The sequence below is a fragment of the Esox lucius genome, chromosome 9, assembly GCF_011004845.1.
Source record: "Esox lucius isolate fEsoLuc1 chromosome 9, fEsoLuc1.pri, whole genome shotgun sequence".
Lineage (NCBI taxonomy): Eukaryota > Metazoa > Chordata > Actinopteri > Esociformes > Esocidae > Esox > Esox lucius.
Genome location: NC_047577.1, coordinates 24,688 through 40,911, shown reverse-complemented (window position 1 = coordinate 40,911; position 16,224 = coordinate 24,688). Strand labels below are relative to the sequence as shown.

The 16,224-nt window shown below is 42.3% G+C and overlaps 1 protein-coding gene across 1 annotated transcript; it reads left to right on the top strand.

Annotated features, from left to right (window-relative positions):
* Positions 1-287: 287 nt before the first annotated feature.
* On the top strand, positions 288-13,075 carry eif4e2rs1 (eukaryotic translation initiation factor 4E family member 2 related sequence 1). The gene is made up of 8 exons (NM_001310881.1): positions 288-489; positions 1,052-1,136; positions 2,537-2,671; positions 4,992-5,096; positions 5,219-5,267; positions 6,891-6,994; positions 7,399-7,535; positions 12,784-13,075. The coding sequence occupies exons 1-8, from the start codon at positions 473-475 to the stop codon at positions 12,821-12,823; spliced, it is 672 nt and encodes a 223-aa protein (NP_001297810.1). The 5' UTR covers positions 288-472; the 3' UTR covers positions 12,824-13,075.
* The last annotated feature ends 3,149 nt before the right edge of the window (positions 13,076-16,224 follow it).

Genomic DNA, 16,224 nt, shown 5'->3' with positions numbered 1-16,224 from the left:
ATATCGTTGATAGGTATAGCCCCCGCAAATGAGATTGTATTTACAGGATTACAATGTACTGTAATCCGTTCTGTCAGCGATATATTGCTGAAATTGACAGTTTCAGATACTATTTAAGCACAATGGTGAACCACCACATTTTGTTGATAATAATTGTTCTACATTAGCAAAACTGGCCGTGACATTGATCATCCATCCAACTCCCAAAACGGCAATACATTTGGTGTAAGGGACAGGGCAGGCGCTTTCAAAAGACGTCGCTCTGTTTGTCACAGCCGCTATTTCTTACCTTCACGTGGAACTGCGGCTGCGTGGAACTTCAGACGAGAGAAGTTAGCAAGCAAACTAGTTTGTTATCTGGAGCAAGTTAGCAATTGATCTTGGTCGACTTAAGGACGTTGAACACATTCTACCCGATTCTACCTGGTTGTCGTGAGTTTCGTTTTCCTGTTGAAGACTGTTCGAAGCTGCGATGAACCAGTTTGACCAGTAAGTTGACTGTCTGGTTGTGCTAGCCATGATGCTAGCTGCGTTTCCCATCATTCTGTTTAAGTTAGACATTGAGCTACTAGCGTTGGCTTAGCTAACTTTTAGCTACCCATAGCCGGTTACCATGGAAGCTGTGGCACTCCTACTGTTGAACTGTGGGCTGCTCATTTAGATTAAACAGATATTATATCGTAATTTACTGACGTCGTGAGTTAGCTACTCACTTCAGCTTATGCTACTCCGTTATCACTTTAGCTACTTAGCTACACAACGTAGTGCTTCCGGGTACTTTTAGACGTTGTTTTAAACTGTCTGGATTAATAGTAAATATTCAAGCTGTGTGCCTAGTATAAGCCTTGATCCTGCCCCAGCTAGATGGACTAATGTAGTATTGTGGAGAGTTTGTGATTAGATAGCTGTTCTAGCCATTAATTCATTCTTATTTAATGAATGTAACAATATGTTGCTTGGACAATCTAACGTAGTTAGTTATGGTCTGATGGGTTAGGTTAAGCCTCAGTTTACTAAAAACATGTATGACCACCTGTAACTCCCACCCTAGTCTGAAAGATGAGGACCAAGAGGACCTGGATGAGACTGTGTGTAACCGTGAGGAAGATGGTTCCATCAACAACAACCCTCGCAAGGTACACAGTGAATATGAACCTGTTAATCCTAATCATTCTTACTTGTTTCTAACAAGTCAGGACATAGACATTTGAACTCCTGGTAAAAGGTAGCACATCGGCCAACTGCTAGGCTGCCCATAACTACTGATATTATATACATTTATAATCTGCTGTCTACATACTGTTAGCCTGTCAACATGACTTATGTAGGTCTGCTGTCTACATACTGTTAGCCTGTCAACATGACTTATGTAGGTCTGCTGTCTACATACTGTTAGCCTGTCAACATGACTTATGTAGGTCTGCTGTCTACATACTGTTAGCCTGTCAACATGACTTATGTAGGTCTGCTGTCTACATACTGTTAGCCTGTCAACATGACTTATGTAGGTCTGCTGTCTACATACTGTTAGCCTGTCAACATGACTTATGTAGGTCTGCTGTCTACATACTGTTAGCCTGTCAACATGACTTATGTAGGTCTGCTGTCTACATACTGTTAGCCTGTCAACATGACTTATGTAGGTCTGCTGTCTACATACTGTTAGCCTGTCAACATGACTTATGTAGGTCTGCTGTCTACATACTGTTAGCCTGTCAACATGACTTATGTACAAAAAAGAGAGAAAGCATCACTCCTGTACTGGCCTCTCTCCACTGGCTACCTGTTAAATATAGGATTGATTAAATGTTTTTTTATTTGTTTTTAATGTCCTACTTTGATCAGAACCCTCCTATATTTCTGACCTCCTTAGTCAGCACTCTTCCTCCAGGACCCTTAGGTTTTGTGTTCTCCATGGTCACGTTTTAACATTTAAAGGACATTGTGCCTTTTCTGTTGCTGCTCCAAAGTTGTGGAACAGCCTACCTTTATATATTAGGTCCTCTACTAGTAGCAACATTTTTAAATCCAACTTTAAGACCTGAGTCTGCAAATGGGTAGGAAGTTCTGTTTAGGTTTGTGATGTCTTATACATATGTTTAGTTGGCTATATGTTTTGACTGTACAGCACTTTGATCAACATAAGTTGTTTTTAAGTGGGCTTTATAAATACATTTGACTTGACTTCTGTTAGCCTGTCAACATGACTTATGTAGTTCTGCTGACTACATACTGTTAGCCTATCAACATAGCAGAGACTCCTGAATATCAGCACCACAAGCCTGCACTGATAACAAAGGATCTTCAGGCGTAACTTGAGGGGCTGGTACTTGAGCGTTTGTTCCGCGAAGCTCCAGGTAGAGTTCAAATGAGGAGCGCTCACCTGCTTCAACTGTCTAATACATCGAATGGGAGAAATCCAGTGTCCAGCACACTCATGCCTGCCGGAATAAGTGTTTGTATTTCAAATGTTCCTTTTATAACTATTTTTTTTATATGTAATGTTTGATTGATACGTCAACTGACTTTCTGGCAGATGGTGAGTCCTGCAGCAGGAGAACATCCTCTCCAGTATAACTATACCTTCTGGTATTCTCGGAGGACTCCGTCCCGGCCTGCCAACACACTCAGCTACGAACAGAACATACGACAGATCGGCACTGTTGCCTCAGTGAGTACACACTTGATTTTTTTCTGTTTCTCATTGTGCAGTCAGAACATTTGCTTTTGTTGTCTTTAGGTTTAATGTTTCAAATATAATGTTTTAGGGTAATTAATGGTAATTATGCAATGTAATCAATCGATACACATTTAAGCATTTTAATTTGGTGTTGCCTAAATGTTTTAAAGAAAGTATGTTTGGTTTCTAGTTTGAACAGTTGAAGGGATACTATTTTATGATTAATTAATAGTAATTATAGCAATGTATATTGTTGTAGTCCATAGCCTACACGTTAGTGTTTTTCGGTTGGAATTGCATGAGAACATTGGTTTGGTGTTTCTATCTCTAAAGTTTCAAGAGAGAATCTTTGGCTTAATTAACGCTGATAATGGAAATATAGACACATTTTTCATCATTGTTATATTTGGGATAGCCTAAATTGTAAAACAATATTATATAAATAGTTGTAATTTTTTAAGCTGTCTCTAGTTTGAAATGGGGGAATCTTGCTTGAGCTTTGTAAGCTTCTGTAATAAAAAGGCAAAAAATTATACTAAATTTTTGTTTAATACAAGTGCTGATTAGCTACATTTTAATCCTAGAATGCACATTTATTCCTGATATATGGGACAGTTTGATGTCTTCGGAAACAGCAGTTTGGGATGACTAATAATAATAATGTAAAAGGCCACAAAAAGCCTACATTTAGAAAACGATTCACAAGTTCATCCTGCTTTTATAGTTGACTTGAATGTATCAAAGCATTTTCGGTCCAACACATCCTCAAGCGTTCCCTTCAGTGTCCGAGGCATCTAGCCTCATTATTCAATGTGATAATATGAATGCGCCCTTCGCTTGCTGCCATTACCCCGATTACTGAACTTGTCCGCTCACCGTGGAAACACTGCGGATGCTTCAAATGGAGCTGGAGCGTTTTGTCCCAGAAAGCTGTTGCTACACTGCGGATGCTTCAAATGGTGCTGGAGCGTTTTTTGTCCCAGAATGCTGTTGCTACACTGCGGATGCTTCAAATGGAGCTGGAGCGTTTTGTCCCAGAAAGCTGTTGCTACACTGCGGATGCTTCAAATGGAGCTGGAGCATTTTGTCCCAGAAAGCTGTTGCTACACCGTGGATGCTTCAAACGGAGCTGGAGCGTTTTGTCCCAGAATGCTGTTGCTACACTGCGGATGCTTCAAATGGAGCTGGAGCGTTTTGTCCCAGAATGCTGTTGCTACACTCTGGATGCTTCAAATGGAGCTGGAGCGTTTTGTCCCAGAATGCTGTTGCTACACTGCAGATGCTTCACATGGAGCTGTAGCGTTTTGTCCCAGAATGCTGTTGCTACACTGCAGATGCTTCAAATGGAGCTGGAGCGTTTTTTCCCAGAAAGCTGTTGCTACACTGCGGATGCTTCAAATGGTGCTGGAGCGTTTTTTGTCCCAGAATGCTGTTGCTACACTGCGGATGCTTCAAATGGAGCTGGAGCGTTTTGTCCCAGAAAGCTGTTGCTACACCGTGGATGCTTCAAATGGAGCTGGAGCGTTTTGTCCCAGAATGCTGTTGCTACACTGCGGATGCTTCAAATGGAGCTGGAGCGTTTTGTCCCAGAATGCTGTTGCTACACTGCGGATGCTTCAAATGGAGCTGGAGCGTTTTGTCCCAGAATGCTGTTGCTACACTCTGGATGCTTCAAATGGAGCTGGAGCGTTTTGTCCCAGAATGCTGTTGCTACACTGCAGATGCTTCACATGGAGCTGTAGCGTTTTGTCCCAGAATGCTGTTGCTACACTGCAGATGCTTCAAATGGAGCTGTAGCGTTTTGTCCCGGAATGCTGTTGCTACACCGTGGATGCTTCAAGTGGAGCTGGAGCGTTTTGGCGCTGCCCAGATCACTTGTCCGCATATACGGAATGGGCAAATCCATACAGTGGCACATTTATATTGGCAAAACCGTTTTTACCATCCATAGCAGCTACCTCTACTCCCAGCCAACCGAACCTTACAGTAAGTCTCTCCGGATAAGAGCTCCTGCTAAATGACTCAAATGGAAAGAAAGAAAATGGAATCTTTATCGATTATGGGGAATGTGGTATCACTGCTTCAATAATTTCTACATTTAGGCTGCTCTTAACATCCAAGTCATTTAGCAAGTGTTTTATACAGACTCTGTGTACCTATATCATACAATACTATTGTGTACCTATATTTTCATGCTTTTTTGTACAGTTGATGGTATTAGTCCTAGATGATCTGTCCACTTTTTGTTGAACTGCTATTGCTGTGCTGTGGTTGGATGAACTGATATTGCTGTAATGTGGTTGGTTGCCAGGTGGAACAGTTCTGGAAGTTCTACAGTCATCTGGTACGCCCAGGAGATCTGACAGGTCACTCAGACTTCCACCTGTTTAAAGAGGGCATCAAACCCATGTGGGAGGTAATGTTGAGATGATGATGATTATTATTATTATTATTATTATTATTATTATGTCATATTAGGATCAACTAGGGTTTGGAGATCCAACTGTCTCTTAAAGTAATGTCTGTGTAACCCTCTAGGATGAAGCCAATAAGAACGGGGGGAAGTGGATTATCAGGCTGAGGAAAGGTTTGTATAAGTCCTTATGATGGGTTTAGGATATCTACACAGTACCCGTCAAAAGTTAAGACATACTCCTTCAAGAGTATTTCTTTATTATGATGGGTTAAGGATATATATCTATACACTACCAGTCAATGGTTAAGACATACCTACTCATTGGTTTTGGGGTGGGGAGCAGTGGAGCAGTGGGGATTTCTTTAAGACTGCAAGGGAAGCTCGGCTTCCCCTATAATGTAAAAAAAAATAATGGTCAAATATGTACTATTCTGTAAACATTTTATTGACTAAAAATGCTTTAAAACACGTTCATCTCTAAAACGAGTTAGTTCAGAATCAGCTACGGATCGACTCGATTTTGTTCTCATACAATCCTGCAGCATCACAGTGCATTTCCCTGTTGAAGCCGAGCGTCCATTGACTTCAATGGGGCTGCTTAGAACAGTTTTTTTCAGTGCTCCAAAAGTAGACGTTGATTGGATAAATGCTGCGATTATGTCCCGCCCACGGACGCTCAGTGTCTCTGGGGGTGCATGAGGAATGGGCTGCCCCGGACTCCGGGCTTCCGTGTGATGATTGGAGGATCTGACGATCTGTCAAACTGCATCTCCTTTTGACTGACAGCGGTCTGTAATATAAAAAGTCACTGAAGCTATTTCGCGATCAGTCCCATCACGGATTTCTCAAGTGTATTCGAAAGACAAACTGCTGCAATATTTCTTGATAGTAGTTTGGTGAAATTGCTAGCCTATTTGCATCATACATTTCACACAATTATTGGCTACACCACAATCCTTGTTTCAGTTTTACAAAGTTTAATAATATTTTTTATACAGTATACATTATATACATTATATATTCATATACAGTAGTAGGCTAGGCTAGCGTCGTACGCGGGTGAAACTTACATTAAACCTTATTATCCATGGTATCCCCATGAATGAAAGTTCGAAATCTGGGTCTTTTATAAAGGGAATTTTACGTAAAATGCAGTTAAAAAAAAATATAAGCCTGTTTTAATAAATATTAATGTATTTATAGAAATGTTAAAGATATCACAAATGCTCCAGAAACTGCGCAAATGCTGAGTAAAAACATTGATAAACAGAGTAAAATTATATTTGTAAAAAATAAATAATATTGTTCTGTTACAAAATTAAATGTTATTGTCTGGGGTCCAAAACACCCCAAAGACACTGAGTGTCACTACAAATTAAGACCATCAGAGGGTTATAATGTAGGCCGAAAATGAGCTTCCCCTCTGAAAGACCAGCAGCCGCCACTGCAGTGGAGGGTGGGGGCACGTTGTGGGTGGGGAGGCACGGTGGTTCAGGGGCGAAACCCCTAAAATGACAATTCCAAGCCTGGTTACTACATCATTCCATTTGTCTTTTCATAGCTTTGATGTCTTCACTATTCTACAATGTGGAAAATAGTAAAAACAAAGACTTTCTTGAATGTGTAAGGGTGTCCACATTTTTGACTAGTGTTGTATATTTCTTCCTTGTGCCATTGAAATACTAACCCAAAACCCATTAATTCTATCAAACACCGTCTGAGTAAATTTTATCCTATTTGATCATTTTTATTGCTGCCCTTAGCAATGTTGTTATTGTTGTATTGTATTGACAGGTCTAGCCAGCAGGTTCTGGGAGAATATTATCCTTGCCATGTTGGGTGAACAGTTCATGGTGGGAGAGGAGATCTGTGGCGTAGTGGTTTCTATACGCTTCCAGGTACATTTATACAAACACACACACACACACACAGTACTCAACTCATTGAAAAACGCAAGTGTTTTGGCTGACTCCTAATCAGAGGTTTGTTGGTGTTTTGGATATTCGGATGGGGCTGGCAGAAATGCCCCAAAATTATATCATCCTATGTTCTAGAATATTTTTTATATCATATGGATGATATGCTAAAGACTAAAATGCTTTGGTATGGTCTTCTGCACCAATAAAAACAAACTAAATCAATAAATATTGATTCCCTTTATCATACATTATAGCTGTTTAGGTTTTTCAGGAAGATTACTAGAAATACGAAATGAAAAAGGTCAAAGAAAATGTGCATTTCCATCACAGATATGTGTAACTCTGTACGAAGATATCTATACATAGTTATTTAACATCTACAGGAAGACATTCTGTCCATATGGAACAAGACATCCAGTGACCAGGTGACGACGTCTAGGATCCGAGACACTCTTCGACGTGTCCTCAACCTCCCACCCAACACCATCATGGAATACAAGACCCACAACGACAGCCTCAAGTATGTCACCCTCAGAACCTGGCACTTTTTGGTGATATAATGCACATCTTGTGACAGTGACGCCAGGACAGTCTGGTTATGACAGTGACGCCAGGACAGTCTGGTTATGACAGTGACCCCAGGACAGTCTGGTTATGACAATGACGCCAGGACAGTCTGGTTATGACAGTGACGCCAGGACAGTCTGGTTATGACAGTGACGCCAGGACAGTCTGGTTATGACAGTGACGCCAGGACAGTCTGGTTATGACAGTGACGCCAGGACAGTCTGGTTATGACCGTGACGCCAGGACAGTCTGGTTATGACCGTGACGCCAGGACAGTCTGGTTATGACAGTGACGCCAGGACAGTCTGGTTATGACAGTGACGCCAGGACAGTCTGGTTATGACAGTGACGCCAGGACAGTCTGGTTATGACCGTGACGCCAGGACAGTCTGGTTATGACCGTGACGCCAGGACAGTCTGGTTATGACAGTGACGCCAGGACAGTCTGGTTATGACAGTGACGCCAGGACAGTCTGGTTATGACAATGACGCCAGGACAGTCTGGTTATGACAGTGACGCCAGGACAGTCTGGTTATGACAGTGACGCCAGGACAGTCTGGTTATGACAGTGACGCCAGGACAGTCTGGTTATGACAGTGACGCCAGGACAGTCTGGTTATGACAGTGACGCCAGGACAGTCTGGTTATGACAGTGACGCCAGGACAGTCTGGTTATGACAGTGACCCCAGGACAGTCTGGTTATGACAGTGACGCCAGGATATTGTCATTGATATTGACATTGCTAAATATTAAAGGAATGGCTAAATAAATAAATGGTCAAATCAACTTTTAGTCTGTAAGAATGCTACCATATTGCAAGTGCAAATCAGGCCTACTGGTAACGAATAGGCTAATGGTTTTCAACGTGTGAGGAAAACCAACATATTCACTTCCTCTGGTTTCAGACGAGATCTCAGTGGTTTTAGTGTTCTCCATTCTCATTTGGCAGAAAGGCAAAATCTGAATAAAGTAAATCTGCTAAAAGAGAGTCAGATAGACGCCGTCCCAAAACACGTGAACATCCACTGTGCTTTCACACCCGGCGTCGTGCTGCCTATCCACTGTGCTTTCACACCCGGCGTCGTGCTGCCTATCCACTGTGCTTTCACACCCGGCATCGTGCTGCCTATCCACTGTGCTTTCACACCCGGCATCGTGCTGCCTATCCACTTTGCTTCCACACCCGGCGTCGTGCTACCTATCCACTGTGCTTTCACACCCGGCGTCGTGCTGCCTATCCACTGTGCTTTCACACCCGGCGTCGTGCTGCCTATCCACTGTGCTTTCACACCCGGCATCGTGCTGCCTATCCACTGTGCTTTCACACCCGGCATCGTGCTGCCTATCCACTGTGCTTTCACACCCGGCATCATGCTGCCTATCCACTGTGCTTTCACACCCGGCGTCATGCTGCCTATCCACTGTGCTTTCACACCCGGCATCATGCTGCCTATCCACTGTGCTTTCACACCCGGCATCATGCTGCCTATCCACTGTGCTTTCACACCCGGCGTCATGCTGCCTATCCACTGTGCTTTCACACCCGGCGTCATGCTGCCTATCCACTGTGCTTTCACACCTGGCGTCGTGCTGCCTATCCACTGTGCTTTCACACCTGGCGTCGTGCTGCCTATCCACTGTGCTTTCACACCCGGCGTCGTGCTGCCTATCCACTGTGCTTTCACACCCGGCGTCGTGCTGCCTATCCACTGTGCTTTCACACCCGGCGTCGTGCTGCCTATCCACTGTGCTTTCACACCCGGCGTCGTGCGTGACAAGACTAATATGTTAATCACCTAGAAAACTGTATCAAGCCTTAGCTATTCAAAACTTTCTTTTGTTAACTATTTACAATTCTCACATTTCAGTATTTTGCTACATCAATTACATTTAGTTCAATTAATTTTATTACATAATTAAAGGAATGGCATGTAAACTCACATCATCTGATGAAGAAATGTTTTAGATGTGCTGTATAAACTGGACAGATGTGTGGTTGATGGCAAAATATACGAAAACCGCAGGTCTTATTGTTGCATGCATGACGCTTATCTCTTGTAGCCAATTATAGCTGTCAACTTGGGACAATTAGGTAGCTAGCTTCTTTCTTTGGTTGTTGCTCAGATCATGGCTGCCTTCTTTGTTCCAGCCACTTACTGACAGTTCAACACAAACATGCGCGTGCACAGACAGTCAGTTATGTTTCTCTGATCTTACTTACTAGCTTGTTACTCTGTACGTCGGGTGCAGGATTGTGTTGCTCTGTTCTGATGCTTGTGCAATCTTGCTTCTGCTAAATTGTGATGTGCAGCCACAGAAAAATATTCTGTTCTGTGGCGGCACATCACAACTGTGGCACTGTTATTACAATTAGTGGGAAGCACTTAGTGTGACAGCTTTACTCAGCCTACAATCACAATATAATACAAACCCGATTCCAAAAAAGTTGGGACACTGTACAATTGTGAATAAAAACAGAATGCAATGATGTGGAAGTTTCAAATTTCAATATTTTATTCAGAATACAACATAGATGACATAACAAATGTTTAAACTGAGAAAATGCTTCACTTTAAGGGAAAAATAAGTTGATTTTAAATTTCATGGCATCAACACATCTCAAAAAATGTTGGAATAAGGCCATGTTTACCACTGTGTGGCATCCCCTCTTCTGTTTATAACAGACTGCAAACGTCTGGGGACTGAGGAGACAAGTTGCTCAAGTTTATGAATAGGAATGTTGTCCCAATCTTGTCTAATACAGGCTTCTAGTTGCTCAACTGTCTTACGTCTTTTGTCGCACCTTCCTCTTTATGATGCGCCAAATGTTTTCTATGGGTGAAAGATCTGGACTGCAGGCTGGCCATTTCAGTACCCGGATCCTTCTTCTATGCAGCCGTGACATTGTAACTGATGCAGTATGTGGTCTGGCATTGTCATGTTGGAAAATGCAAGGTCTTCCCTGAAAGAGACGACGTCTGGATGGGAGCATATGTTGTTCTAGAACTTGGATATAACTGTCAGCATTGATGGTGCCTTTCCAGATGTGTAGGCTGCCCATGCCACACGCACTCATGCAACCCCATACCATCAGAGATGCAGGCTTCTGAACTGAGCGCTGATAACAACTTGGGTTGTCCTTGTCCTCTTTAGTCCGGATGACATGGCGTCCCAGTTTTCCAAAATGAACTTCAAATTTTTATTAGTCTGACCACAGGGCACTTTTCCACTTTTCCACAGTCCATTTTAAATGATCATTGGCCCAGAGAAAACGCCTGCGCTTCTGGATCCTGTTTAGATACGGCTTCTTTTTTGACCTATAGAGTTTTAGCCGGTAACGGTGAATGGCACGGTGGATTGTGTTCACCGACAATGTTTTCTGTAAGTAGTCCTGAGCCCATGTTGATTTCCATTACATTATCATTCCTGTATGTGATGCAGTGCCGTCTGAGGGCCCGAAAATCACGGCATCCAGTATGGTTTTCCGGCCTTGACCCTTACGCACAGAGTGTTCCAGATTCTCTGAATCTTTGGATGATATTATGCACTATAGATGATGATGATGATAACTTCAAACTCTTTGCAATTTTTCTCTGAGAAACTCCTTTCTGATATTGCCCCACTATTTTTCACCGCAACATTGGGGGAATTGGTGATCATCTGCCCATCTTGACTTCTGAGAGACACTGCCACTCTGAGAGGCTCTTTTTATACCCAATTATGTTGCCAATTGACATAAGTTGCAAATTGGTCCTCCAGCTGTTCCTTATTTGTGCATTTAATTTTCCGACCTCTTATTGCTACCTGTCACAACTTTTTGGGAATGTGTAGCTCTCATGAAATCCAAAATGAGCCAATATTTGGCATGACATTACAAAATGTCTCACGTTCAACATTCGATATGTTATCTATATTCTATTGTGTGAATTAAGTTTGAGATTTGTAAATTATTCCATTCCTTTTTTACTCAAAATGTGTACAGTGTCCCAACTTTTTTGAAATGGGGTTTGTAAGTACCTATGTTCCAATGTAATTTTTTGTTTCAAAGTGGGTAATAAAATCACTTTGGTATTATACATGGGGTAAGGGTTAGTGGGTTATGAAGTCTCTTTGGTGTTATAGATGGGGTAGGGTTAGTGGGTAATAAAATCACTATGGTATTATAGATGGGTTAGGGTTAGTGGGTATGATAGGTCTAGGCCTAGAGTCTAAAATGAACACAACATAATCTACTAAAAATGGTTCACCCTCTGTGAAAAAATGCCTGTAGCGGAGCTGTGAAAGCAGAGGAGAAGATTAAACTGTTGAAGCTTTGTTTAGATTTTAGTTTTTTCTTTAAATTAGAATACAGGATGGATAATAACACCAGGATTGATAGTGTCCTCATGACGGTAAAGCCAGGATGGATAGTGTCCTCATGACAGTAATGCCAGGGTGGATAGTGTCCTCATGACAGTAAAACCAGGATGGATAGTGTCCTCATGACAGTAATGCCAGGGTGGATAGTGTCCTCATGACAGTAATGCCAGGGTGGATAGTGTCCTCATGACAGTAATGCCAGGGTGGATAGTGTCCTCATGACAGTAATGCCAGGGTGGATAGTGTCCTCGTGACAGTAATGCCAGGGTGGATAGTGTCCTCGTGACAGTAAAACCAGGGTGGATAGTGTCCTCGTGACAGTAATGCCAGGGTGGATAGTGTCCTCATGACAGTAATGCCAGGGTGGATAGTGTCCTCATGACAGTAATGCCAGGGTGGATAGTGTCCTCATGACAGTAATGCCAGGGTGGATAGTGTCCTCATGACAGTAATGCCAGGGTGGATAGTGTCCTCATGACAGTAATGCCAGGGTGGATAGTGTCCTCATGACAGTAATGCCAGGGTGGATAGTGTCCTCATGACAGTAATGCCAGGGTGGATAGTGTCCTCATGACAGTAATGCCAGGGTGGATAGTGTCCTCATGACAGTAATGCCAGGGTGGATAGTGTCCTCATGACAGTAATGCCAGGGTGGATAGTGTCCTCATGACAGTAATGCCAGGGTGGATAGTGTCCTCATGACAGTAATGCCAGGGTGGATAGTGTCCTCATGACAGTAATGCCAGGGTGGATAGTGTCCTCATGACAGTAATGCCAGGGTGGATAGTGTCCTCATGACAGTAAAGCCAGGATGGTGTTATGACATTGTTTTCTTTTCAGGGATAATTCCAGCTTTCGCAACACAAAAATCACCCTGTGAAGAGGAGAGGAGAGGGAGAAGGATGGATGCAGGATGAGTTTCTTGTGGTGTTTCCCTGGTGACCATAACATTACCTCTGTGTTATGAGAGATCATTTCACTGTAGTGTTGCTATGGAAACATGTTACTTTGGAGACTCATGAACATTCTGTTTTTTAACTTGTCCCACAGCTTGGTGTGTTTGTGCTTGTGTGCGTGTGTCAGAGACAGTGTGATGGTTCCCATGACTACAGAAATAAAGGTGTCTACATCCTGTCTGTTATCATTTTGTCCTGTGATTACTGCATTTGCTGTAATCACCCTCTATTAAAGATTCAGTCCATAATTTCTGGCCGTGGGTTGTAAAGGTGGCACTGACAAGCTTAAAGAAGTAGCAAAAAATTGTGCACTGTCATGTAATTGCAGATTTGTGCCCCATGTTATTAAAAGTTCTTGCTTTCACACTGGACATTTTGTGGATAACTTGGGTATGACAGTGATTCTACATTTTACATGTATAAACAACGTAGTGCACATCCAGCCCAAATGGAGCTACATTTTTCTGTTAATCATGAATGTCTCTAAATGTTATTTTGGATCCTACTCTTAAACTCCTAATTTAATGAATTGGGCATAGGGTTAGGGTTAGGGGCAAAGGACATTATATGACCAAGGACTTTTAAAATCAAACCAACAAACTAAACTTATAAACTCAACACATGTCCACCATTCCCATAGAGACTAGTTCAGATCACCACATTAACCTGTTCTTGCAAGGGCAAAAAAAAGTACATTTCCGCCTAAAATGATGTACCCAAATCTAAATGCTTGTAGCTCACCATAACCCTTTTGGTTCCATTTGAAAGGAGACACTGTTGTTTGTAGGAATTATAAATTAATGCAGGATAGTATTACATTTGATATAAAATTCTGTGATCTACTTACTCATTTGTAAAGCAAGGCCAAAGTGTCCTTTACAAATTGGGCCCTTTGGACACTTTGGCCCTCATTTATCAAAAGTGCGTACACCAAATTTCCAGCGTATACCTGGCGTACACCCAAAACCATGGTGACTTTGAGATTTATCAATATGGACGTTGGCGTACGGCACTCTCAAATCCTACGCCAGCTCAGGAGGTGGTGTACGCACGTTTTGAGTTAGTGCGGAAATGCGCAGAAAAAAAAATCGCACTGACAAACTAAAAGATATGATATATTATGACCCACTGTAAAAAAAAATATAAAACGCACTGACAAACTAAAAGATATGATATATTATGACCCACTGTAAAAGAAACAACAACATAATTACAAACTTCAGTGTTTATTTTTGTGCAACATGGACTTCAATGTTTAATTTGTGTGACTTTACCAAAGCATTTGATTTATATGTATTCCTTCAGATGCGAGCCTGTGCGCTTTACATGACGTTTCAGTGTTAGGCCCGGCAGTTGCGCACGGACTGGGTTCAGTAATAAAAGGCTTTTAATGACCAAAATAAAATTCAGACTGACAAATTAATAAAAATGACATTCTTCTAAATAATAATAATAATAATAGAAATAATAATAATAACGACATTGACAGACGGATCGGTGCAGCTTCTGCAGTAATGCAGTCGATGTATCGGTCTGTCGTGGTGAAGAAAGAGCTGAGCCACAAGGCGAAGCTCTCGATTTACCAGTCAATCTACGTTCCTACTCTCACCTATGGTCATGAAATGAGCTTTCTCCGCAGGGTGGCCGGGCAATCCCTTAGAGATAGGGTGAGAAGCTCGGTCACCCGGGAGGAGCTCAGAGTAGAGCCGCTGCTCTTCCACATCGAGAGGGGTAAGCTGAGGTGGCTTGGGCATCTGTTTAGGATGCCTCCGGAACGCCTTCCTGGGAAGGTGTTCCAGGCCCGTCCCACCGGGAGGAGACCCCGGAGAAGACCTAGGACACGCTGGAGGGACTATGTCTCCCGGCTGGCCTGGGAACGCCTCGGTGTCCCCCCGGAAGAGCTAGAGGAAGTGTCTGGGGAGAGGGAAGTCTGGGCATCCCTGCTTAAACTGCTGCCCCCGCGACCCGGCCCTGGATAAGCGGAAGATGATGGAAGGATGGAACGACATTCTTCTTCTAAATAACAATAAACGTCATTTATAATAAATATAATAAAATAATAAGACGAATATTACAAATTGTAATGCAATTATTAATGTGAATGAATGACACTCCACATCACATCATCATCTTTTATTCTGCTTTTTTAAACTGCTTTCTACCTCCCTGGTGATCGTCTCAATCTCCACGTCAGAGAAGTTTCTCTTTTTTGCCGTCTTCCGTGTGTCCATGGCGTAAAATGAGGGCGTGGGGGATGCGGAGACTTGAATATATAAGGGCGTGTTATTCTAATGACAATCGTTTTCAGCCGCGGCATTTATCAAGGGAAGGTATTGCGTACACCTGTATTTTGAAGGTACGCACAGCTTCATAAATCAGGCGGTGAGAGGAGTGTAAGCAAAATCTTACGCCAACATATACGCCCGTTTCTATGCAATAATGATAAATGAGGGCCATTAAGGGTTAGGGTTAGGGTTGGTGTTTGCATCATATGTTAGATCACCACATATGATGTTAGATCATATATGGTATCTATGCCTCGTTACACACATAGATAGTAAGCAAACAGTTGGCAGGAGTTGAAGGGAATAGGAGAACGAATGGGGAGACTTAATGACTTCTGGGAAATTTCTGAAATTGCCAGCCAGATGATGGTGTCACAGTGGGGTGGGTGTCAAGAGCCAGAGGGACCTCCTGAATCACAATTGGGCAATCAGGGAGAAATACTGGGATGAATAGGCCATAAGAAACAGCCAGAAAATGTCATAGCCAAATCACATCGACAATTGGTTACATATAAAGACATTATGAACTGAAATCTACTATAATGACGTGACTCAATTGGCAGTAAATGCTCAGAAACTATATGTCATAGCCATTTAAACTTGAAATGCCGAGTATAGTTTAGTGAGCAGCAACAGTTATGCGTCTTGCGCAATTGTCAAGTTTGGTTGTGTTGAAATAAATTAAGTTTAAATAATGCTGATTTAATAACCATGTATTTCTATGTTTTTGTTGTATTAAATTGTATGCTGCAGTCAGGTTAGGAAAATATGATTGGATACAACAACCATCAAAGTTTAAAACTCCACGCTTTTGTAATTCTCAGTCCTTGTCCCTCTCTAACTAATAGGTCTAAACAGCCTTCTGTCTCACACTCACCTTGATTTTCCTTTGTCTAGTTTAGAGAGACAGGAAGAGACCTTCTGTCTCCAACCCCCTGATGTTCTAGTCTAGGTTAGGACAATAGAATGCTAATTCCGGTAACCTTGTTAAGATTTCACATCTGTTTGCAAGAACCTTTTGATCTGTAACCGAAAATAAC

Coding starts and splice junctions, on each gene's coding strand:
- eif4e2rs1 (NM_001310881.1), top strand. Junction 1,137..2,536: donor TCAACAACAACCCTCGCAAG/GTACACAGTGAA, acceptor ACTTTCTGGCAG/ATGGTGAGTCCTGCAGCAGG. Junction 7,536..12,783: donor ACCCACAACGACAGCCTCAA/GTATGTCACCCT, acceptor TTTTCTTTTCAG/GGATAATTCCAGCTTTCGCA.